Source organism: Mobula birostris, chromosome 1 (assembly GCF_030028105.1).
Source record: "Mobula birostris isolate sMobBir1 chromosome 1, sMobBir1.hap1, whole genome shotgun sequence".
NCBI lineage: Eukaryota > Metazoa > Chordata > Chondrichthyes > Myliobatiformes > Myliobatidae > Mobula > Mobula birostris.
In genome coordinates, this window is record NC_092370.1 from 181,270,156 (window position 1) to 181,294,483 (window position 24,328).

The window sequence follows — 24,328 nt, forward strand, 5'->3', positions numbered from 1 at the left end:
TTCACATATCTATAAAAGCTTTTACCGTCAGTTTTCATGTTCCCTGCCAGTTTTCTCTCATAATCTTTTTTCCCCTTCCTAATTAAGCCCTTTGTCCTCCTCTGCTGGACTCTGAATTTCACCCAGTCCTCAGGTGAGCCACTTTCTCTGGCTAATTTGTATGCTTCTTCTTTGGAATTGATACAATCCCTAATTTCCCTTGTCAGCCACGGGTGCACTACCTTCCTTGATTTATTCTTTTGCCAAAATGGGATGAACAATTGTTGTAGTTCATCCATGCGATCTTTAAATGCTTGCCATTGCATATCCACTGTCAACCCTTTAAGTGTCATTTGCCAGTCTATCTTAGCTAATTCACGTCTCATATCTTCAAAGTTACCCTTCTTTAAGTTCAGAACCTTTGTTTCTGAATTAACTATGTCACTCTCCATCTTAATGAAGAATTCCACCATATTATGGTCACTCTTACCCAAGGGGCCTCTCACAACAAGATTGCTAATTAAGCCTTCCTCATTGCTCAATACCCAGTCTAGAATAGCCTGCTCTCTAGTTGGTTCCTCGTTAATGCAGCAAAACTTCTGAATTTGACATCAAGCAAAATAAGGGCAAGTGATTGAAAGATGCAATTTGTCAAATAGAAAGAGAGGAGGGAATCCAGAGATTTAGGGAAAGAAGTGTAGTTTAGATAATTACCTGGCTGCCAGTGTGGAGTGGTTAATTTTAGGGGAGAACAAGAGATCAAAACTCAAAGGGCAGACACTATGAGGGATTTAAGGGCCAGAAATGATTATAATGATGGGTGGGGGAATAAAACCATGGAAGAATCTAAAAGAAAAAGAAATTTTAAGGTAAGTTTTATTTATTACATGCACATCAAATCACGCAGTGAGATACATCTTTTGTATCAATATCCAACACAGCCCAAGAATGTGTTGGGGCCAGCTCGCAAATGTCACCATGCTTCTGACACTAACATAGCGTGACTACAACTTGCTATCCCTAACCCATACACCTTTGGAATATGGGAGGAAACCAGAGCATCCACAAGAAATTCTTATGGTCATGAGAAGAACATACAAACTCCTTACAGACAGTAGCAGGAATCGACCCTGTTGCTGATGCTATAAAGCATTATATCAATCATGGTGCTAAGTAAGGGTAAGAATTTTAAAGTGATGCCAGGAAGCACTATCACCTGGAGTTGGACCATCAGTATGCAAAGGTGGGGAGGACAAACTTTGATCTTTCCTCAGGAGGAGAAAAGAGGCAGCTGATGTGAAGAAGAAAGGAATATGAAGCAACACACATAAAAGTTGCTGGTGAACACAGCAGGCCAGGCAGCATCTCTAGGAAGAGGTACAGTCGATGTCTCGGGCCAAGGCCCTTGGTCAGGACTAAATGAAAGAAGAGCTAGTATGAGATTTGAAAGTGGGAAGGGGAGGGGGAGATCCGAAATGATAGGAGAAGACAGGAGGGGGAGGGATGGAGCCAAAAGCTGGACAGTTGATTGGCAAAAGGGATATGACAGGATCATGGGACAGGAGGCCCAGGGAGAAAGAAAAGGGGAATGGGGGGGAAAAGCCCAGAGGATGGGCAAGGGGTATAGTGACAGAGGGAGAAAAAGAATGTGTGTATATAAATAAATAACGGATGGGGTACGAGGGGGAGGTAGGGCATTAGTGGAAGTTTGAGAAGTCAATGTTCATGCCATCAGGTTGGAGGCTACCCATTCGGAATATAAGGTGTTGTTCCTCCAACCTGAGTGTGGCTTCATCTTTACCGTAGAGGAGGCTGTGGATAGACACATTAGAATGGGAATGGGATGTGGAATTAAAATGTGTGGCCACTGGGAGATCCTGCTTTCTCTGGCGGACAGAGCGTAGATGTTCAGCGAAACGATCTCCCAGTCTGCGTCGGGTCTCATCTATATATAGAAGGCCACACCAGGAGCACCAGACGCAGTATATCACCCCAGCCGACTCACAGGTGAAGTGTCGCCTCATCTGGAAGGACTGTCTCGGGCCCTGAATGGTGGTGAGGGAGAAAGTGTAAGGGCATGTGTAGCACTTGTTCCACCTACAAGGATAAGTGCCAGGAGGGAGATCGGTGGGAACGAATGGGCAAGGGAGTAAGGGAGTCGTATAGGGAGCAATCCCTGCGGAAAGTGGGGGGGGGGAGGGAAAGATGTGCTTAGTGGTGGGATCCCGTTGGAGGTGGGGGAAGGAATCTGATGCAGGACTACCGTCGGAACATCCGTCATAGGCGAGCATTAAGCTTTGGGATGATATCAATAGTCAGTTTGGCTAACTGAGGGACAAAACAACAAGGAAAAGATGAGGCTGAGTAATTTAGTAAAAAAGGGAAGTATGTCTGGGAACTGCAAGGAGTGAAGTACCAAAAGTGATTTAACCTAGTGTTACCTCACCTGAAATTCAGGCTTGCACCTAATACAATTACTGTGGTGTTTTAACAGTGTGGTCAGAGATGTTTTTCAGATGAATGCACAATGGCAGAGACTAATTTTATGATTGCCACAACCCAAGCATTAATTGGAGAAGGAAGTCCTTGTGGGCTCCAAACAGTGCTTGAAATATGCATCTTTAGGAACCCCCACTACAGCATTGGCAAGTTGTCTTTTTAAGAAGGCTTCCTCATTACTAGTTCTTAAATTGAAGACATTAGTGCAAAGGATGGAGACCTGGGAGAAATCCTGCATGCTCAAAGACCTCAATGCCAGGAGACATGCCAAAAGGATGGCACAGGGAAGTCAAAAGTGCAACAAGTAGAGATGGTGCGAGGCCAGAGAGATCTTGGTGTCTCTGCAAATTAAATTACTGAAAGTATCAAGACAGGTTAATAAAGTGAGTTGAAGAACACATTGAATTCTTCTCTTTATTAGCTGAGGCAAAGAATGCAAAAGAAAAGTTTACACTAGAATGGTACATGACATTAATTTGTCCACAGCTTGAGTACTGCATGCAATTTGCTAACAGATTACAGGAAAGTTGTGCTTTTTGAGAAAAGCTGCAGAGGATATTTATATCCAACTGTTGGTTGCCCATTTAAACCAATCACATTTGCTATTTATTCTCTCCATTCGTTCTTTTCAATTCTCCCCAGATTCTACAATTTATCCACAGTTTACCATGGTCAATTAACCCACCAAAGTAGATGTTTTTCCGATAGGGTAGCAAACCCACGTCATGACAGGGAGAATGGGCAAACTCCATCCAGACAGCATTTGAGGTCAGGATTGAACCCAATTCTCTTTCGCTGTGAGGCAGCAGTTCTTCCAGCGGCACCTCTGTGCTTATTCAGAATAACAAAGAGTCCATCAATGATGCATTCAAATGGTTTTGAATACTTGGAGAGCTGTGGTGCTGAATGAATATATTAACACCATTTGAATTGCATGGGGATGAAGGGATGTGGAAAGAGAAAAGGAAATGTGGCTTTGAGGCCAAGAGTAGAGCAGTAATAATTTTAATGGCAGAAGAAGCACACTGATGCAGTTTATAGGTCACAAATGAACTGAGGTAAAATGCTGACTGTGATTGCTGTCTGCATGGAGTTCTCCCTGTGAATGCATGGGTATCTTCCCAGAGCAAGCTAACGAGGTTGATTGGCCTACTCCTGCTCTTTTCTTTCGTCCTTATGACTCCATTGAGGTACATACACGATGAAATGCCAAGATAACGTAAACAGGAAGGACTAACTTACCCTCACAGGATTTTCCCCTGCTGATTTACATCACGTATTACTTTTTCTAGTTTCCACCCCTGCTTTGTTTCGTTCCTTTGCAGATTCCCTCTAAAGTCTTAAACCTATGTGCAAGGTGTGGCATGTAGTGTTTGTGGTAAGGCCATGAATGATTATGGGGATGGCTGTTAATTGAAGGCATTGTGCATGAAGCCATTGTGTGGATGCAGTGGTAGGTGTTGTCGATGGATGGATGGATTCTGTGATGGGCTCACTGACTTTGACTACAATGCGAGATCATCAAATATCCCAAAGGACTGCATCCAAGTCATGAAATCATGACGTAAAAGTAAGCAGCAAGTGTTTAAAGTATGGAAAAATTCTAAATGCAAGCAACACCCAAACAACATATGCAGCTAACTAACATAAGCGAAGGTAAACGAGGATAAGGGTGACTAGCACTGGTAGATGAATGCTCAAAGATTTTACACATTTGAGAAGGAAAACAATGTGGGCTTACACTGTCGATAAGTGCAGCACAGTAGTGAGAAATACAATTGGCTCAGCAGATCAGGATGCAGAGATGGGATCAGTTGGATGAAACTAAATTTGATGAAAAATAAATGTTTAGAGGCCACCAAGTAGTACAGCAGGAATTAGGAAAATAAAATGTATATTCCCAAGGAAATACAGTAATCACAGGGTAGTTCAATCTAAATATAGGCTGGACAAGATAGCAGCAAAAATTGGAGGATAAATTCATGGAATCTAAACGAAAGGTCACTATGTTGAGGAACTAACTAGGGATTTTAGATTCGGTATTCTGCAAGGACAGATTATTTAATAACCTTTTTGTAAATGGTCTTTAGAGAAGTGTGATCATAACGTGATAGAACTTTACATTGAGTTTGAACCTCTTCAACCTGAAACCAGGGCCCTAACAAAAACATGCAGGAACAAGGAGTGAGTTGGGTATGGCTGAATGGGAAATAACAGAAAAAGTTATATTGACAGACAGACTAAGGGTAACATAAGACCATAAGACATAGGAGCAGAAGTGGTCCATCTGGCCCATTGAGTCTCCTCTGCCATTTCAGTAGACCCCAATCTCCTGCCTTCTTCCTATATCCCTTCATGCCCTGACCAATTAAGAATTTATCAACCTCTGCCTTAAATATAAATAAAGACTTGGCCTAGACAGATGCCTGTGGCAACAAATTCCATAGGTTCACCACTCCCTAGCTAAAGAAATCCCTCCTCATCTCCATTTTAAAACAACACTCCTCTATTCTGAGGCTGTGTTCTGGTCTAAGACTTTCCCACCATATGAAACATTCACTCCATAAAGGCCTTTCACCATTTGATAGTTTTCAATGAGGCCACCCCTCATTCTTTTGAATTCCAGTGAATACAGGCCCAGAGTCATCAAACACTCTTTATATGACAAGACGTTTTATACATATTATTGAGGGGGAACAGCCACAAAGGTACTCTGCACTGGTTGTGCATTTCACCTTCTCCTGACAGTCACCCAGTTACCTGTTTCCTGCAATCTAGGGGTGACTTTCTCCCTGTAGCTCCTGTCTATCACCTCCTCATTCTCCCAAATGAGTTGAAGGTCATCAAGCTGCAGCTCCAGTACCTTAGTACGTTCTCTCAGGACCTGCAGCTCGCTGCACCTGGCGCAGATGGAGCTCTCCCAGACTTCCCATATCCCACACACAGTACAAAACACTACCCTGGGAACCATTCTCACTGATCTACTATGCCATAACAGATGAGGAATGAACAAATAAGGACAGAAGGAGCGAGCAACTTACGAGACAATGTACCTCACCTAATCCTGATCTCACTCAAGTCTGATGCGCTAAAGCCTCTCTAAAGACTGGCACACTCCAAAAGAATGGTCGCTCCGCTTGCACTTGAATTATTCTTATTGGCCCTTTCCAATGAACCCTGCTTGCTGATTGGTCGCTCCTCAACTCAGAAAAACTGCCGCCAAGCTCTGCCTTCAAAATCTCGATCGCTGTCTTGATTAAAAAGTACTTCTTTCCACGCACCCCTGGTGTGAACTGTTCAACTCAAGAGAAAACTGCCACGAAGCTCTGTTTTTTAAATTACAAACATGTAAAGAAATAATACATGATCTGAACAGATAATCCTTTAAGGCACAAAAGTCCATATGGAACATATTCCACCCAAGGTTTATGGGAGAAATTAAAGTCAACTGAAGTTGCCAGAAATAGCAATAGGCTGGGGATTGAGATAAATTCATAAAAGGAGAACCGGGAAATTGATAATAAAAGGCAAGACAGAGTGAGAGGATAAATCAGCAAGAAATATTAAAACAGATTTTATGTATCTGAAAGGGAATAAAACTAGTGAGAGCAAATGGGGGCCCCACAGATAAGAGATGGAATTAATTATAATGATTTTGGAAACAGTGGAGAAATTAAGCACAAAGATGATAAAGTCTGTAGATGCTGGAAATCTAGAGCAACACACACAAAATGCTTGAGGAACTCAGCAGGCCAGGCAGCATCGAAGGAAAAGAGTAAGCAGTCGATGTTTCAGGCTGAGACCCTTCTTCAGGACTGAGAAGGAAGGGGAAAGATGCAAAAATTAAAGGTGGGGTGAGGGGAAAGGAGGGAACCCAGAGGGAGGTAATAGGCAGATGACAAGTGAAACGTCAGAGTGGGGAATAAAGAGGTTGAGGGGCAGGTGGAATTTGTTCACTGGAAGCAGAAATCAATATTCATGCTATTAGTTTAGAGGATTAAGTTAAAAGTTAGAAGTCTGTCCTGAGCCTTATAGACTCATCAGCCCGGTGCTTATGCCGGTTTCTGAGGCATGAAGCGACTGAGAGTATGAGACTCCCCCGGATAGGATGCCAGTCTATCGCAAGGTTAACCCCCAGCATTTTGCCAGAACCCATTTTCAGCTGGGTGGACTGGAGCAGTGTGTGGTTAAGTGCCTTGGAGGTTAGAGGATACCCAGGCAGAATACAAGGCATTGCTCCCTCACCCTGAGGGTGGCCCCATCTTGGCATAAGAGGAGGCCAATGATCAACATGTCAGAACAGGAATAGGAATCAGAATTAAAATGTTTGGCCACCCGGAAGTCCCACTTGCGACAAATGGTGCGGAGGTGCTCGATGAAGCAGTCCCCCAATTTACTTCTGGTCTCACCAATGTAGAGGAGGCTGCATCGGGAGCACCGGAGGCAGTAGACGACCCCAGCAAATTCACCGGTAAAGTGTTGTCTCACTTGGAAGGACTGTTTGGGGCCCTGAATGATGTTGAGGGAGGAGGAGTAGGGACAGGTATAGCACTTAGGCCACATGCAGGGATAAGTGCCTGGGAGGAGATTAGTGGGGAGGAACAAGTGGGAAGGGGAATTGCAAAGGGAGCAATCTCTGTGGAAAGGGGGGGTGGGGGAGGAGGAAGGTAAAGGTATGTTTGGTGGTAGGAAAACTTTGGAGATGACGGAAGTTGCAGGATAACGTGTAGGATGCAGAGGCTGATGGGTGGTAGGTAAGGGCAAGAAGGACTAACTATTACAGCAGCAGGAAGATGAGGTGTGCGTGGATGTATGGGAAATGGAGGAGATGTGGGTGAGGGACAGCATCAATAGTGGAGGGAGGGAAACCCCTTTCTTTGAAGGAGGATATTTTGTCTTTATGAAAAAAAAACAGACCACGAAAGTACCAGAAATACTGGAAGACAAAGAGGCTGATGAGAATGAATGACGGCAGATAATTACCATTCATAAAAGTAATGAACGCCAGGAAATCCAAGGCTCCAATGATCTGCAGTGCATCTCTTTAAAAAGTATCTACTGCTTCATGTATAGTGAATTGCTTTAAACAAAACCACGTGTTAGATGAATAACTCAAAGGCTATTTTGTGCACAGTAAGATCCCACAAATAGCAATAAAATGCACCCAGTGGCCACTTTATTCGGTACAGGAGTGAAACCTGGTGTGGTCTGCTGCTGCTGTAGTGCACTCACTTCAAGGTCGACACGCTGTGCGCACAGAGATGCACTCTGCACACCATTGTTATAACACATGGTTATTTGAGTTACTATCACCCTCCTGTCAGCTTGAACCAGTCTGGCCATTCTCCTTCAACCTCCCTCATTAACAAGGCGCTTTCACCCAAAGAACTGCTGCTCACTGGCTGTTATTTTTTGCAGCATTTTCTATAAACTCTAGAGATTGTTGTGTGTGAAAATCCCAGGGAATCAGCAGTTTCTGAGATACTTAAACCACCCCATCTGTCAGTCACAAATCATTCCACAGTCAGTCACTTAGTTCACGTTCCTTCCCCAGTCTGATGTTTGGTCTGACCAACAACTGAACCTCTTGACCATGTGTACATGCTTTTGTGCATCCAGTTGCTACCATGTTTGTCTGATTAGATATTTGCATTAACTAGCAGGTGTACAGGTGTACCTAATAAAGTGGCCATCTTATTGTGGAAGGTTTCAGTAGTTAGAATGCAGAAGTTTGTCAGATCCAATGCAGATCTGGAGACCACTTCGCCGAGCACCTAGGCTCCGTCTACCAGAAAAAGCAGGATCACCCAGTGGCCACCCATTTTAATTCCACTTCACATTCCCATTCCAACATGTCAGTCCATGGCCTCCTCTACTGTCACGATGAGGCCACAGGTTGGAGGAGCAATACCTTATATTCCGTCTGGGTAGCCTCCAACCTGATGGCATGAACATCAATTTCTCAAACTTCTGGAAATGCCCCACCTCCCCTTCACCATTCCCCATTCACTTTTGCTCTCTCTCCTTAACTCCCTACCTGCCCATCACCTCCCTCTGGCACTCCTCCCCTTTCCCTTTCTTCCATGGCCTTCTGTCCTCTCCTATCAGATACCCCCTTCTCCAGCCCTTTATCTATTTCACCAATCGACTTCCCAGCTCTTTACTTCACCCCTCCCCCTCCCAGTTTCACCCATCACCCTGTATTTCTTCCTCCCCTCCCCCCACCTTCTTACTCTGACTTCTCATCTTTTTTCTCTAGTCCCAATGAAGGGTTTTGGCCTGAAACATCGACTGTTTACTCTTTTCCACAGGTGCTGCGTTCCTCCAGCATTGCGTGTGTGTGCTGCTCAGATTCCTGTTGTTTTCTGTCTTACACTGGATTGCAGGTTTTCATTGATAGAATCATTACTACAATATACAAAGCCATTCAGCCCAGTGAGTCCATGCTGGGTTTCTGTGGTGGCAGCGGTTATAAATCGACAGGTGTAAGGCTCCTTTAAAAGTCTGCATTTGAAGCAGGTAAAATTATTGGTAATCTTTAATTTATTAGCTAATAAATATAATTAAAAAGTAGAATGATGAAGTGATTTACTGTAACATTGGAAGAGCCTGTTCAGTTCAATCTGTCCATGTTGGCACACAACGATTAACTCTTCAGTCCCAATTTTCCTCTCCTCATTTCCAGGTAATCCAATTCATGATGGTACTCGATGATCATTCCTGTAGTCCCAGTCCTGTTCACGTTAGTACTCAGCGATCAATCCTGCAGTCCCACTCCTCATTTTCAGGTAATCCTGCTACTTTATTCTCCCTAACATAAGCTCCCTTCTGATTCTTTGGCCACCTGCTTAGATTAATCGAGGAGTCATTTACAGCAGTCAATTAATAAATCATACCTATCTTTGGGACAATGGGAGAAATCAGAGCACGCAGCGAAAGCTCTACACTGACAGCACAGCACCAGGGGTCAGGGACAAACCAGAGTCTCTGGATCTGAGTGGCATTACCTTTATTCAGGATCTCCTTACCTTTGTCCATTGTTTTTCATACTCTGAAAAACTGTCAACACCTAACAAGCATTATTGTAATCAGATTCAGAAAACAGCCAACATATTTTTTCTCATTGTGAAGAAGAAATCAAACTGTAGCAATGTAAAAAAAAATGAGCTGGCTATAGCAAGTCTGATGGCATTACTACAAATGTTTAACAGGCACATTAAATGCAACTTTCCAGCTGAGCAAGCATCTTCAATAATTACTGTCAACAATGTGAGTTCAGGGCTAGTGCGTGAGGAACTCAAGTTGTATGTTTCCCCTGATGGAGCAATGGAAGTTAGCAAGCCAGCTGAAGCAGTGGTTACAATCCGAGCAAGTCAAAATTCCATCACTTCCAGCAACACAGAGCAAGATTTCCACGTGAACATTTTAAGCTCCAAGATTTTTAGTCAGCTGCAAAGGTGCTCACTGTTGAGCTTAAAGAAAACTCCCCACAAAGAACTAGAAACCTCTTTCACAAGTACTCCCTTTTCCAACGCTTGCTGTTGTTTTATCTTCAGCCAGCAGCCACGGTGTTCTCAAGTGATGTGTACCCAGCAACATGAAACAGTTCATGTCAACACATTAAGGGGAACTAAGCTAATGAGTTTAAGCAATGTACATGTAAAAAATGTACAAGAGTATTTCAGGCATTATAAAAAAGAAAACTGAACGTCTATTTCCTGTGCCTGACTATGCACAGAAATAAAAGAAAATCTGCAGACTGTGGTTCATTTGCCGTGTTTCTTCACAAGCTGCACACTGATTCCCTCCAGCAGCAGACAGAGGCTACGGTGTGTAGAATTTTAAAAAACAAGCTGATTTACTTGCCTGGGCTACGACACTGTGATCTCAGCCATCAAGAAGCACAAGGCTTCAAGTGCAAGGTAATGCCAGCAGAGTCTTCTCCAAGTTTCACGTCATCATGATTTGGAAATATTTCACTGGTTTTTAATTGTTGCTGGGTTTAAATTTCCCTTTCTCACTTCTCAATGGAAGTACAGTCACCAGAAGTGTGGCGGTGGTTCATGTAGGTTACTCAATACCACCTTCTCACAGGCAATTCAGGTTGGCATTGCTGGCCCTACCAGAGGTGCTCAGATCCTGAAAAAAAGATATACCCCACCACAGATTTGCCGCTGAAATACAAAAATAAAATTCAGTTACAATACTTACCCATCTAATGCTCATTAATCACACTAGAAAAACAATTGTGAAGTGCCTGCAGTTTTAATAGACACAGGTACCAAATGCCCTGTAGAGGGCACCACACCTTATCATAAGCTTGGTCACCAGCTGCAGCCTGTTGAGAAATGTTAGCCAGAATTTCAAAATCAGTTACAAGCTGGAGCTCATGTTAATTCTGGGGGCTGGGTAGAGGAGCAAATTACTGTATACATTACAACTGGTATTGAAAAGTTTAAAGATCAATGTCATAGATTTACAACTTATTAATGTACATTGTAAATACATGCTGGTACCTATGCACAATTTATTCCATATCTATACTTTAACCTCTAACTTTATCTTATGTAATTCTTTATAATTGTTGAATATTGATTTTATTGCATGCCGTGACTACAAACCACAGCAAATTCCCAATACATGCAAATGTTATGGCAAACAAAGTTGATTCTTGATCCTAATTTTAATTTTCCCTCATGAAATTTGGTGTACTGACCTCCAGAGTTTTTAGGGATGACACCCAAGTATTATTTTACACAACAGAAATGTACTGTGAATTCTAACATTCCTGGCTACTCTCATAATCATACATTTAGTAACACTATAGGTGAGAGCATGAACAGTTTTCAGTTATGCTTGTTCTGATGTGTCGTGTATTTTTACACCAGATCATGACTGACAGGCAGGACCTTGTGGATTCGTATGGAAAAACAGCCAAATGAAAATTTTATTTTCCCAGATTATGTCAGGATACAGTTCGTCATTAATTGACAGTGTAATTACAGCTTTGGAATTCTGACAGAAAAAAAACATGTTGCCAACGGTCCTCTGAAATGTAGATTTGAGGTCTACTGTAGAAACGTCTTTGAATTTCCAAGCAGGATACCCTGTTTCCCTATTTCTGGAGCCAGCTGAAAGATTTAATTCAGCTTCAAAAAAGATGATGCAACAAGTTTTGGATTAATTGTTGAACAACTGCAACAAATGTATTCTGGACTGAATTGCCTGTGTCTCTGGCCTGAGGAATCAACAGGTGGTCAGAACAGCTGGCATGGGCTGGATGATAATGTCTGGATAGCAATCTGGGTTTTAGATGATCATAGCGCTCTTGAATGAATTAAATTTGTGCCATCAATTGTCTGTACTGCTCACCATCTGAGCTTCATAATATATAGTTCCTATCCATTCCAACAGTGCTGTACATGTTATATATCAGAGAGCAGCTGATAATCTAGAAATTCACCACCTGGAAAGGTGGTGGAAACAGAATCTCTAGGTGCTTTGAAAATAGAATGGGATGGCAGTCTGAGAAAGAATAATTCAAACAGCTATAGTGGTTGGACTGATGGGAATGATCATAATGAAGGAAGATGATTAGCCTCCCGTCCAAGACAATTCTACAACATCCAAGCCTTAGCTAGATGTTACAAATGGAATATTCATGTCACAAGTGCCAGCCAACAACTAACTTTGCTGGTCAAGGATGTGATCATTCTGAGTCCCCGTTCACCACCAGTTTGGATTCACCGCTGACCAGAAACTGAGCTGGAAGACTCCCATAAATAATATATTACTTACAATGGATCCAGGACCACCTGTTCGAAAAGAAGTGGATCACTTACTGCCTCATCTAAGTCTCGCTGTCATCCACAAGGTTATGGACCCACTTGCCCGGATATCTAGGCTCAAAAACACTAATACTGTGCAGGATAAATGAAGTCCACTTTGTTGTATTTTGCATTTTTTTTTACTTTTAATCCACTCAGATAGCTGGCCCTTAACCGCATACATGCAGATACAAGTGGGAAACTAAAGATTGCTGCCCAAAACATGATACATCTCCAAAATATATTGAACAGCACGAAGATGTTGCATGTTACAGACAGATAAGCATTAAACTCACCAGAAAACTTAACGTCTTGTCCAAATCAACAGTTTAGTAAACACCTCTTCTTAAGCCAATTACCACTGCTGGGGCATAGGCCACCGAAAGCAGCTAGCCAAGTCCTCAACCTGGCCTGTCTTTCAAGTTGGCATTAGTTGTAGCCCATTTTCTAGATCCTTCCTCTCCCAGGTCTTTGGAGCATCTGTTGGTGTTTCTGCAATGCTGGGTTTTTACAGGACGGGATTGCTGACCCCACACCCAAACCTCCTCCTTGCGTGGCCAGGCCTGGGGCCATCCATGGTGGAGTTTTAGCAAATATTGTTACTGTACTGCCAAAAGAGTCCTCTGACACTGAAATTTGCCTTTTACATATGTGGAGTTCCATTTTTTCATATTTTATTTATTATTGCATACGTCAACTTTCCTTGCCCTTCACTTTCTGCCTCTCGCCCATCTTTAATCCAATGCTTCTTTTTATTTTATTTCATTAGCTTTATCTAATGTGACACTGACTTTAAAATATTCCGGCTTCAGAATCTCTGTAATGCTGGTCAGGGCTACTGCAGTTGGAGTGGTTAAGATTTTTTTCTGCTCATTACACATTTCCATTTGGATTTACATGTTTTGTTCTCTGGTTACAGTAAGTTTAATTACAGATAGTTTATAGGCAAGTGCAGGCATGGCTAGCAGAACAGAGAGCAAAGTTTGCTCAAGTGCAATGTGCAACGTTATTGTTTCTGAATCTTTTCATCAAACTGCACAGGAGAAACATACAGGTCCAAATAGCTTCTGCATTCTGGAGCAACTGTATCATGCAAATAGTAACATTGCCTTACAGGCTGTCTCCAGGACAGCTGAGACAACATATCAGATCAAATTCGATGTTTCACTTCAACTGTCATCCACTCTGTTCTGATGATAGGTCATCAACCTGAAATCCCAGCCCTGCTTCACCACAGATGTTGCCTGACCTGCTGAGTACTTAAACCTTTTTATGTTTTCACTGTACTCAGCAGAAAGTGTTAGAATCTGACGGGAAAAGTGGGTGAACAAACAGTGGAAAATACATGTAATCTTTTATATTTCTAATCATTTTGATGGAGTAGTAACTCCATTTTTTTTGTTTTTTAGCAACTCAATAATCAATAAATTATTTTTAAAAGGAAATCCCAGTGACTGCTATGGTAGACTGTATACATTGGTCATTACTAATCCATATCATTTTGCCTTGGTTGTCAAAGCATTAAATGAGCAGGTGACGTTCCCTTCACCATGGTTACTAACTCCGTCCCGAAGTTTTATGATCCCAGACTTGGCTCGCCCTGATACATTCATGAAAGGGGAATTAGGGAAAATCAAATGAACAGTCAAACCACACTGAATTAAAGTAGACGTTGGATAAATGTACTTCTAATTTCACTATTAAAAAACATATCTTGACATTTGTCAATCTTTAAAAAATTTAAATGTAAATTAAAAATTGTTCCCATTTAATGCATTTCCCAGATAGCATCGATACTACCAAAGCAGGATCCTTCTCACCAACCGCTCACAGACCTTTCCAGGTTTGCTGGTCCCAGAAAATTCCTCTTATACGTTTCTATTTTTAGTGACCAAACTGAAACATTTCAATCAACACGTCCGCGGCTTTGAGGCTTTTCAGAATATCCAGCCTCCCACTATCAATGAGTACATTTAACGTAACTTTCATAGGGGCCACGTAATTTTCAAGTAATAACACACTACCCAATGACATATTAGAGATCCCCATTTACTATAATACTGAAAGGTGCTCTCCTGGGGTTGTCATTACGACCACCCAGGTTGTTTCAGCCGTCAGGGAAATTCTGCCCCCGAGAAGTTCTCGCCAATTTTATCCCACCCTGTCCATAAACACCAGTTATCAATCCGAAGCAGTTTAAATGAAAGTTGTTTCTGCATAACGCCAACTATTATTGTGTGAATACTGCATATGCAAAAACCTGTGTGCCGGGGAAAAGCAACGGCCGAATAAGCTCACAGCATTGCTGAACGACAATGATTGATGTCATTCCAAAGCGGGCTCTGAAACGTGCTTGGATCACTCAAAAGTTTTGAATGAAACAAGCACCAAAATGGTTGCCTTTGTGCCAGTTACACCCTATTTAGAAAAACACAACAGGTTACTTCCGATTGTAAAACAAGTTTGAACGTTATCCCTCAAGACACGTGCAGTTGACCCTTGATGGCTCCATCGCCCGTCCATACGTCTGCCATGCTGCCGTGTTGCGGTTAAGACTGCTGTCTTGCCCTAACATTCCCACCGATCGGCAGCCACGAATGTTTTCAGTTCCAATTCCCTATTTGGCCATGCCTTTGATGTTTCAGTCTATGCCGCTTCAGATGTGCAGACTGCCAACAAGAGTCTCCTTACATGGGCTACGGCAGGAGCGGCTGGGAGTGCGAACAGGCACTGCCCGCTGCCCTCCCGCAGGCGCTCTCTCCATTAATGGTTTCACACACACTCAGTGTCGTGAGAGCTACCAAATAAGGACAAGGTCCCGGGCTCTCCCTCAAGGGGCTTTCTGTTTCACCAACACATCGGGGAATATAAATCCTAGTCCCCCTCACACTTAATCTCGACCCAGCAACGCACGGGAGCCCCTGACTGAAGGTGCTGATCTGGTAAGTTTTCCAAACCGATCCAAGTCACGGGGGTGGGGTGACAGAGAGGGGGAAGTTCTTACAGTGGAAACCGATCAAACTTCGGTGTCAACTTTAAGCACAGCTTTAACCGAATTTAAGAGTTTAAAAAAGTCCTTACGATTTTGGAGCTAAAACAAAATGGATTGGATTAACAGCTCCTTGGACTGTTATGTTAAATATTAGGTCTATTCTTTCGGAGAAGGGAAATTTATCATCTAATTTCCATGCTAGTCATGTGGGAATCCTTTCACTTAACATTACTTGATCAGGTTTCACCCATGGAATTGGAAAGATTCAAATACATAAATCTTCCTGAATTCGAAAGCCAGATTTCTCGAGCTTTGGGAATAGCGTTACACACAATGATGGAAGTGTAACTATTCCTGAGCTTGTAGTCACTATTTGCGGAATTTAAAACTTTAAATGAATTAGTAGCCCATACGGAAATTACTATTCAGCTCACGTTTATTATTTGCATAATAAATATAAGTGATGATGTATTATGTTTTCTGGCATCAATGGGCGGAATGCCAAGCCAAGCAGAGACATACAGCCCCAACAACCCGTTATAATCGTGGCTGTAAATATTAATAGTAATTCAACTGCACCATACAGTTGTTTTTGTTTGAAGATGGTTTTGCAATTAAACCAGATGAATAGTCAACTAGCAGCAAAATAAATAATATCTACACGAGAAGCTAAATTGCACCCTTCGGTGCAGAGGAACATTGATCTAGGGTGGTTGATTGTACCGTACACTGTCAATGCTTTTGTCGTTTTTCCGTCATATCTCGCTGTCCTTTCAGATCCCAACTCACCATGTGTGACGACGAGGAAACAACCGCCTTGGTGTGCGACAATGGTTCTGGTCTGGTGAAGGCCGGATTCGCCGGAGATGACGCCCCCCGAGCTGTCTTTCCGTCTATCGTCGGCCGTCCCCGCCATCAGGTACCCACTCCCCCCACCCCACTCTGCGCCATAAACTACATCTTCCCTGTGAAATATAAAACTCGTGGAGAACACAGTCATAGAGCACAGAAACAGGTCCTCGGTCCATCCACTCCGTCCGGAACTATTACTCTGCCTAATCCATTGACCCGCACCGGGGCCGTAACCCTCCATACTCGTCCCATCCATGTACCTATCCAAGTTTTTCTTAAACGTTGAAATCGAACCCAATTCCACCACTTCTGCTGCCAGATCGTTCGACTCTTGCCACCCTCTGAGGGAAGAAGTGCCCCTTAAACATTTCACCTTTCACATTTAACCCATGACCTGTAGTTCCAGTTTCACTCAACCCTAATGGAAACAGCCTACTTGCATTTACCCTATATATACCACACATAATAATAGGTTACATTATCATTAATTGTTTTCTTTTACAGTTGATAAGCGTTTCCCCAAATTGACACACAGGTTTATTCAAAATTGCTTTTCCAAGCATTGGACATCGTAAAAATTATTCTTCAAGTTCCTGATGAAATGCTGATTTTTGGATGCCAACATGGATTATTGATCATCATCTTTCACATAGAATGAACAATATTGAAATAGTTGTAAGATTCTAGCTACTGACATTTCTTTTTTTAAAATTATTTTTCATAGGGTGTCATGGTAGGTATGGGTCAGAAGGATTCCTATGTAGGTGATGAGGCTCAGAGCAAGAGAGGTATCTTGACTCTGAAGTATCCTATTGAACATGGTATCATCACCAACTGGGACGACATGGAGAAGATCTGGCATCACACCTTCTACAATGAGCTCCGTGTGGCACCTGAAGAACATCCTACCCTTCTGACTGAGGCTCCCCTGAACCCTAAGGCTAACCGGGAAAAAATGACCCAAATCATGTTTGAGACCTTTAATGTCCCAGCCATGTATGTCGCTATCCAGGCAGTCCTGTCCCTGTATGCATCTGGTCGTACCACAGGTAAGCCAAAACAATGCCTGGATGATGGGGCTTTCTGAGACATCAGACACTTCAGTTAATCACAGGACTAACTTTGCAATATTATATTGAAGAAATAGTAGATGACATATTTTGTTTAAAATTTATTCCAAAATATTTATTTTATTAAACAATACCAATAAGCATTCAGACTAAATATACTATTTCTGACTTCTGTGGACTCTCAGTGGAGTCTGATGCAATAAACAATGCTCTGGAGGAAATCAGCAGTGTCTGATGTAGATTTCCATCCAAAACATTGACAATTTCTTTCCTCCCGTAGATATTCCATGACTCACTGATTTCCTCCCTCATTACCATTCAGTGCCCCAAACAGTCCTTCCAGGTGAGGCAACACTTCACCTCTGAGTCTATTGGGATCATCTACTGTATCTGGTGCTCCCAGTATATTGGTCAGACCTAACGTAAGTTGGGAGATCGCTTTGCTGAGCACCTACACGCCGTCCACTACAAAAAGCGGGATCTCCTGGTAGCCACCCATTTCAATTCTATTTCCCATTTCCATTCTGACATGTCAGTCCATGTCCTCCTCTACTGCCACGATAAGGCCACACTCAGGTTGGAGGAGTAATACCTTATAACCCATCTGGGTAGCCTCCAACTTAATGGCATGAACAGCGATTTCTTGAACTTCTGGTAATTGCCCCCATTCATCATTCTCCATTCTGGTTCCCCTCTCTCATCTTTTCCCTTACCTGCCCATCACCCCCCCCCCCCCCGGTGTTCCTTCTCCTTCCCCTTTTTCCATGGTTTCTTCCCTCTCCTATCAGATTCCCTCTCCTCCAGCCCTTTATCTCTTTCTCCAATCAACTTCCTAGGTCCTTACTTCACCCCTCCTCCTTTCCCACTTTCACCTATCATCTACCACCTTGCACTTCTTCCTCCCCTCCCCCCACCTTCTCATCTTTCTCTTCGGTCCTGATGAAGGGTCTTGGCCCAAAACTTCGACTGTTTATTCCTTTCCATAGATGCCGCCTTCCCCACTGAATTCCTCCAGCATTTTGTGTGTGTTGCCTTCAATTTCCAACATCTGCAGATTCTCTCCTGTTTGAGATTGCTTGTTGCTCCGGATTCCAGCATCTGCAGTCTTTTATGTCTTTACTGGGCACTACAGCATGTAAAATTGAATCACCCTCCATCTCAGAAATGATAAATTCATGCTGAGGGAGTAGTCCTCATTGCTCCTTTGAGAAATGTGACTAGCAGTTCTTGAAATCCCCTGTTAAACATGCACTCTCTTCTCCAGGTATTGTTCTGGACTCTGGTGATGGTGTCACTCACAATGTCCCAATCTACGAGGGTTACGCTCTGCCTCATGCCATCATGCGTTTGGATCTGGCTGGTAGGGATCTGACTGACTATCTCATGAAGATCCTCACTGAACGTGGTTACTCCTTTGTGACAACCGGTACGTAGCAGCCACGTTGCTGAGTACATCTTGTGAACTGTATTCACCTCGGGCTGTCTCAGTGATTTCCTTGTCTGTCCCCACAGCTGAGCGTGAGATTGTCCGTGATATCAAGGAAAAGCTATGCTACGTTGCCCTGGACTTTGAGAATGAAATGGCCACTGCAGCTTCTTCCTCTTCCCTGGAAAAGAGCTATGAGTTGCCCGACGGCCAGGTCATTACCATTGGTAACGAGCGTTTCCGTTGCCCCGAGACTCTCTTCCAACCATCTTTCATTGGTAATTGTTCAATTTTACTCATAGTGAACAAATCATTTTTGACTTTTTGCTACTTGTTTGGACATTTTGAATTACAGGGAAGATTTATAACCATTAATCCAGAAATATTTACTGCTATCAGATCTGACATTGAGTACAAGGCTCCTGAAATCTTCAAGGAACCTCTTGCCAGAGTGGAGCAGTGTGTGGGTGATATCTGGGCCTCTGGTGCTGAATACTGAGACCCTAAACCTGGATCACCCTGATGGCTTCTGACAGAATGTGTCACCAATAGCCTTTTCAACTCTTTCCAAATGGGTGTGATTTAGAGCCATGTAAAATACATAGTTACATCAAATATTTTATAATTATTTTAAAACTAATTAGAAATAAAAATGATTATAGTTTAAAATGCATTAATTGGGACAGCATAGTGATGAGGCGTGTGCAAAGCTGCTGCCTCACGGCCTTAGCGATGCACTTTCAACTTTGATCCCTGGTGCTGTGTGCATGCACATTCTGTGACTGCATGCACTTCCTCCAGCCGCTCGTGTTTCCTCCCACATCGTTAAAATCTGTTTATTGGCAGGTTAATTGGACCCTGTAAATTACCCCTTGCATGTAGGTGAGTGGTAGAACCTGGGGGGAGTTGATGGGACTGTGGAGAGTATAAAACGCACTTAGTGTTAAGGGACTGCTTAATTGGTCGGTGTAGATTCGGTGAAGCAAAGAGCCTTTTTCCATGCTGTTCTTTAATTTTTTTTTTATTTATTGAGATACATTGCAGAATGGGCCCGTTGAGCCACGATGCCCAGCAATCCCCCAATTTCATCCTAGCCTTATCATGGGACAGTCTGTAATGACCAATTAACCTACTGGCTGGTACGCCTTTGGATTGTGGGAGGAAAGTGGAGAACCCGGTGGAAGTCCCCACAGTCACGGGGAGAATGTATAGATTCCTTACAGGCAGTGGTGAGATTTGAGCTGAGGTCACCTGTACTGTAAAGGGTTGTGCTAACCATTACACCCTCCATGATTCCATGATGAAATATTGCAAATTAATTTATAATTAAACATGAATTAATAACAAAATCAAAGCAATTATCCCTCACTTTTTCACAAAGGATTGACCGCACCATTCAGATGAATGGGCTGCACTAGCATTAAGTTAAAGTGCCACGTCTGGCCCGTTCACTTGGGCTGATCAGGAGATGACCTTGGATTCCATGCTAAGACAAATTAAGTCTGCATTGTAATGTGTTGCCATGGAATTTATGAGTGTACTGAACTGTAGGAAAGACAGTTTGGCACACTCATAAAATGTGATTCCTTTATGAACTGCTGACTAAAAATAGTTACAATCCAGCCATCAAAATCGTTTAAGTGAAACTCCTCAAATAAATCAGAGCCTCAAGATTTTAAGTAAGGTTGCAGTAACAAACTGCCAAAGCAGCCTGCCTAAGGGCTTGTATTGGAGGGGAGACACTAATTCTGATGATATCTAATTGAAGGAGCTGCCATCGGTATTTAGATATCTAATTGTAGCTTCACTTGTGCTTAATCTGAATTGGTGCACAGTACTGTCTGCATTTCAAATCAAATGGCATCTTTTTTTCTATTGCCCCTTGCTGCTTCTCAGTTATAGCTTTTCTAAGACTTGATCTGTTTGCACATCAGGTATGGAGTCTGCAGGTATTCATGAAACTACATACAACAGCATCATGAAATGTGACATTGACATCCGTAAGGATCTGTATGCCAACAATGTCTTGTCTGGCGGTACCACCATGTACCCAGGTATCGCTGACCGTATGCAGAAGGAAATCACTGCCCTAGCTCCCAGCACCATGAAAATTAAGGTAACTAATACAAAACAACAACAGCAAACAATAGATGTAAACTTAAACTTAGGTACAATTCAAATAAGCAGAACTACACATTACGTCCATATCATGAGTTCTGTAAGAGATAATCTGCACTTTTAACACATAATAATAACTTGAAAATATCTAGTCAAGTTTAGCAACATTTCATTATTGCAAATGTACTCTTACAGTGCACTTTAAGTTCTTGAAAGTATTCCTGCATAGAGGATGCATTTGTTTTAGTGCATATCTAATGATTTTATCTATAATATTTCAGATCATTGCCCCACCTGAACGTAAATATTCCGTCTGGATCGGAGGCTCTATTCTAGCATCTCTGTCCACCTTCCAGCAGATGTGGATTAGCAAGCAAGAGTATGATGAAGCTGGCCCCTCCATTGTCCATCGCAAATGCTTCTAAACATCACGATTTTAACTTAGATTCATCTCAGGTTGACAAGGTTGTGCCTCTGGTTACTTTGAATCAACAGGCTGTTGGGAAACACGGAATAGTTTTATGCTATTTTCATTGTACAGTTTGTTTACACATGTGCAATTTATTTGTGACAATAATATTTATTGATCTATGAATAAAACAAGACCGGGACTTGCAATCTATGATTAATGTCTTAATTGGGTTTTGAGGGACGGGGGCTGCTTGCTTGAGAAATAGTTCAACCTCAACATCTTTTGCCACAACTACTCTTAAGAACCCTTGAATTTTTTAGATTGTAATTAAGAGTTCTGCTCTCACATATACCAATCTATAAACCAAGCATTATCCAATACAAATTTGTTCCAATTCACATTGGTGATAGTAACTTAATGCACTAAGCAATATAATAACACTGATGTAAAATATTGTCAAAAAGGAAAATGCCCAGAGCATCAGCAGCAGATCTGGCAAGGGGAACAATTAATGTCTCATTAAGCTGAAGCATATATTCACTTTTTCTCTCTCTCCATAGATGCTGCCTGATCTACAGAATATTTCCAGTAGTTTCTGTATTTACTTCTGAAATATAATATAAAAATGGGCATTGATATATTGTGTGTAAAACCAAATCGGGTCATGTGATTAGAGAGCAAAGGAACTCTTAAAAATGTAGAGAAGGGATATGAAATGCTGTTTGCTTAGAAGTTAGCAGAGGCATAAATATTCATTTTAAGATTAAGTCAATTTCTGGAATCAAACTAATAGCGTTTAATTGAATTTTGTAACATAATGTGTGCAGGTGAAATAATGTAATCTCAAGTAAATTGAAATGAAGCCAACATTTCAAATTGCCATTATCTTTCAGTGGCAGTTAAGACAGTATCATTTGGTTTTCTCATGGGTTCAAGCTGAGAATTCAGTAGACTTGTCATGGGTACTAACTTTATCAATGGCCCAATTCTTGTGAGGAACACCGACTCTTTCATGCATGAATTCCACTGTTTGAGATCTCTGCATATCAGCAATTTAATTTGAAAGTACTGAAACTGCTGGCCAGGTTTTTACTGACATGAAAAGCAACAGAGTCTGCGTCTGCAGCAATTCCACTTATGGAATTAACCTGACGAAAATTATTCCAGTACAGGAATACAGTATTACCTACAGTCAGAGGAACACAATGAAAGAATAAAGGTAAATACAAGGGGAGTTACATATTTTTATTTTAATTTTTAATGCATTTTCAATACCTGGGGACATCGTTGAGTTAACTGTTGTTAATTGCTTTGTTTTTTAAGGATTTTAATTTATTTTGGTATTTTTTAATATCCAATTTTTAAAAAAAGTAATTTATTGTTCTTTAATAATGTTAAAACATCCTTGAATATTGGAGATATTAAGACCATTCAAAATGTTTTACAACTCGGGAATCTGCAGAATCAGAGGAAACAGCTTAGTTGAATGTCAAATTTTTATCACCAGCGTCATAACTGGGGCTTCCCCTGTTTACACATGGCTGCTGTCACAGGTTCAAACTGCCATAGGAATGATGGCAATTTTGGTCATCAGGTCAATGCCAGCTGGAGTGTAGATATTACACTTGTTTTTTTTTTAAATCTTTATTATTCAAAATTAACTCGAGTACATTGAAGTAAGCAACACTTACAATGTCACAAGAAAAAAAGACATTATTTTAAAGATTGAAAAAAAATTTTGGTGAAAATAAAAATACCCTACTAAGCAAGAAAAGGTGGGCAGAAAAACCCCATTAGATGTTCAACCCTGGAGCCATGCGATATACAAAAAGCTTCTAAAGATAATCATCAAACGGCCAGCAAGAAAGAAAAATGTACCAAAAATTTACGATTAGATCATGGAGGAAATCTATCAATTAACTCAAATGATAATAACGAGCAAATGAACCCCATCTTTTCTCAAAATCAAATATAGGTTCAAAGGTTCGACTTCTAATTTTCTCCAAACTAAGACATAGCATCACTTGAGAGAACCATTGTGACAAATTGGGAGCTTATGTTTTCTTTATTATATATGCTGCCAACAGATTAAGGAAAATATGGTCCAGAATCAGAATCAGAATCAGGTTTATTATCACCGGCATATGACGTGAAATTTGTTAACTTAGCAGCAGCAGTTCAATGCAATACATAACCTAGCCTAGAAAAAAAAATTAATAAATAAATCCAAAGATTCAATGTCCATTTAGGAATCGGAAGCTGTTCCTGAATCGCTAAGTGTGTGATTTCAGGCTTCTGTACCTCCTACCTGATGGTAACAGTCAGAAAAGGGCATGCCCTGGGTGCTGGAGGTCCTTAATAATGAACACTGCCTTTCTGAGACACTGCTCCCTAAAGATGTCCTGGGTACTTTGTAGGCTAGTACCCAAGATGGAGCTGACTAGATTTACAACCTTCTGCAGCGTCTTTCGGTCCTGTGCAGTAGCCCCCACACACCCTCCCCCATACCAGACAGTGATGCAGCCTGTCAGAATGCTCTCCACAGTACAACTATAGAAGTTTTTGAGTGTATTTGTTGACATACCAAATCTCTTCAGACTCCTAATAAAGTATAGCTGCTGTCTTACCTTCATTATAACTACATCAACATGTTGAGACCAGGTTAGATCCTCAGGGATCTTGACACCCAGGAACTTGAAGCTGCTCACTCTCTCCAATTCTGATCCCTCTATGAGGATTGGTATGTGTTCCTTCGTCTTACCCTTCCTGAAGTCCACAATCAGCTCTTTCGTCTTACTGACGTTGAGTGCCAGGTTGTTGCTGCGGCACCACTCCACTAGTTGGCATACCTCACTCCTGTACACCCTCTCGTCACCATCCGAGATTCTACCAACTACGGTTGTATCGTCAGCAAATTTATAGATGGTATTTGAGCTATGCCTAGCCACACAGTCATGTATATACAGAGAGTAGAGCAGTGGGCTAAGCACACACCCCTGAGGTGTGCCAGTGTTGATCGTCAGTGAAGAGGATGTGTTATCACTAATCTGCACAAATTGTGGTCTTCTGGTTAGGAAGTCAAGATTCCAGTTGCAGAGGGAGGTACGGAGGCCCAGGTTCTGCAATTTCTCAATCAGGATTGAGGATTGTGGG

General features: G+C 41.9%; 1 protein-coding gene across 1 annotated transcript; it reads left to right on the top strand.

Annotated features, from left to right (window-relative positions):
- The first annotated feature begins 15,144 nt into the window (after positions 1–15,144).
- LOC140202225 (actin, alpha cardiac muscle 1) lies at positions 15,145–21,381 on the top strand. The gene is made up of 7 exons (XM_072267098.1): positions 15,145–15,247; positions 16,075–16,216; positions 16,874–17,198; positions 18,484–18,645; positions 18,732–18,923; positions 20,580–20,761; positions 21,045–21,381. Exons 2-7 carry the CDS (start codon positions 16,088–16,090, stop codon positions 21,186–21,188), a joined length of 1,134 nt encoding a protein of 377 aa, XP_072123199.1. The 5' UTR covers positions 15,145–15,247; positions 16,075–16,087; the 3' UTR covers positions 21,189–21,381.
- Positions 21,382–24,328: the final 2,947 nt, after the last annotated feature.

Bases quoted from the DNA above. Each gene is read 5' to 3' on its own strand.
- LOC140202225 (XM_072267098.1), top strand. From the start codon at position 16,088: ATGTGTGACGACGAGGAAACAACCGCCTTGGTGTGCGACAATGGTTCT. The intron at 16,217-16,873 runs GTACCCACTCCC...TATTTTTCATAG, and splicing joins TCGGCCGTCCCCGCCATCAG to GGTGTCATGGTAGGTATGGG. The intron at 18,646-18,731 runs GTACGTAGCAGC...CTGTCCCCACAG, and splicing joins TTACTCCTTTGTGACAACCG to CTGAGCGTGAGATTGTCCGT.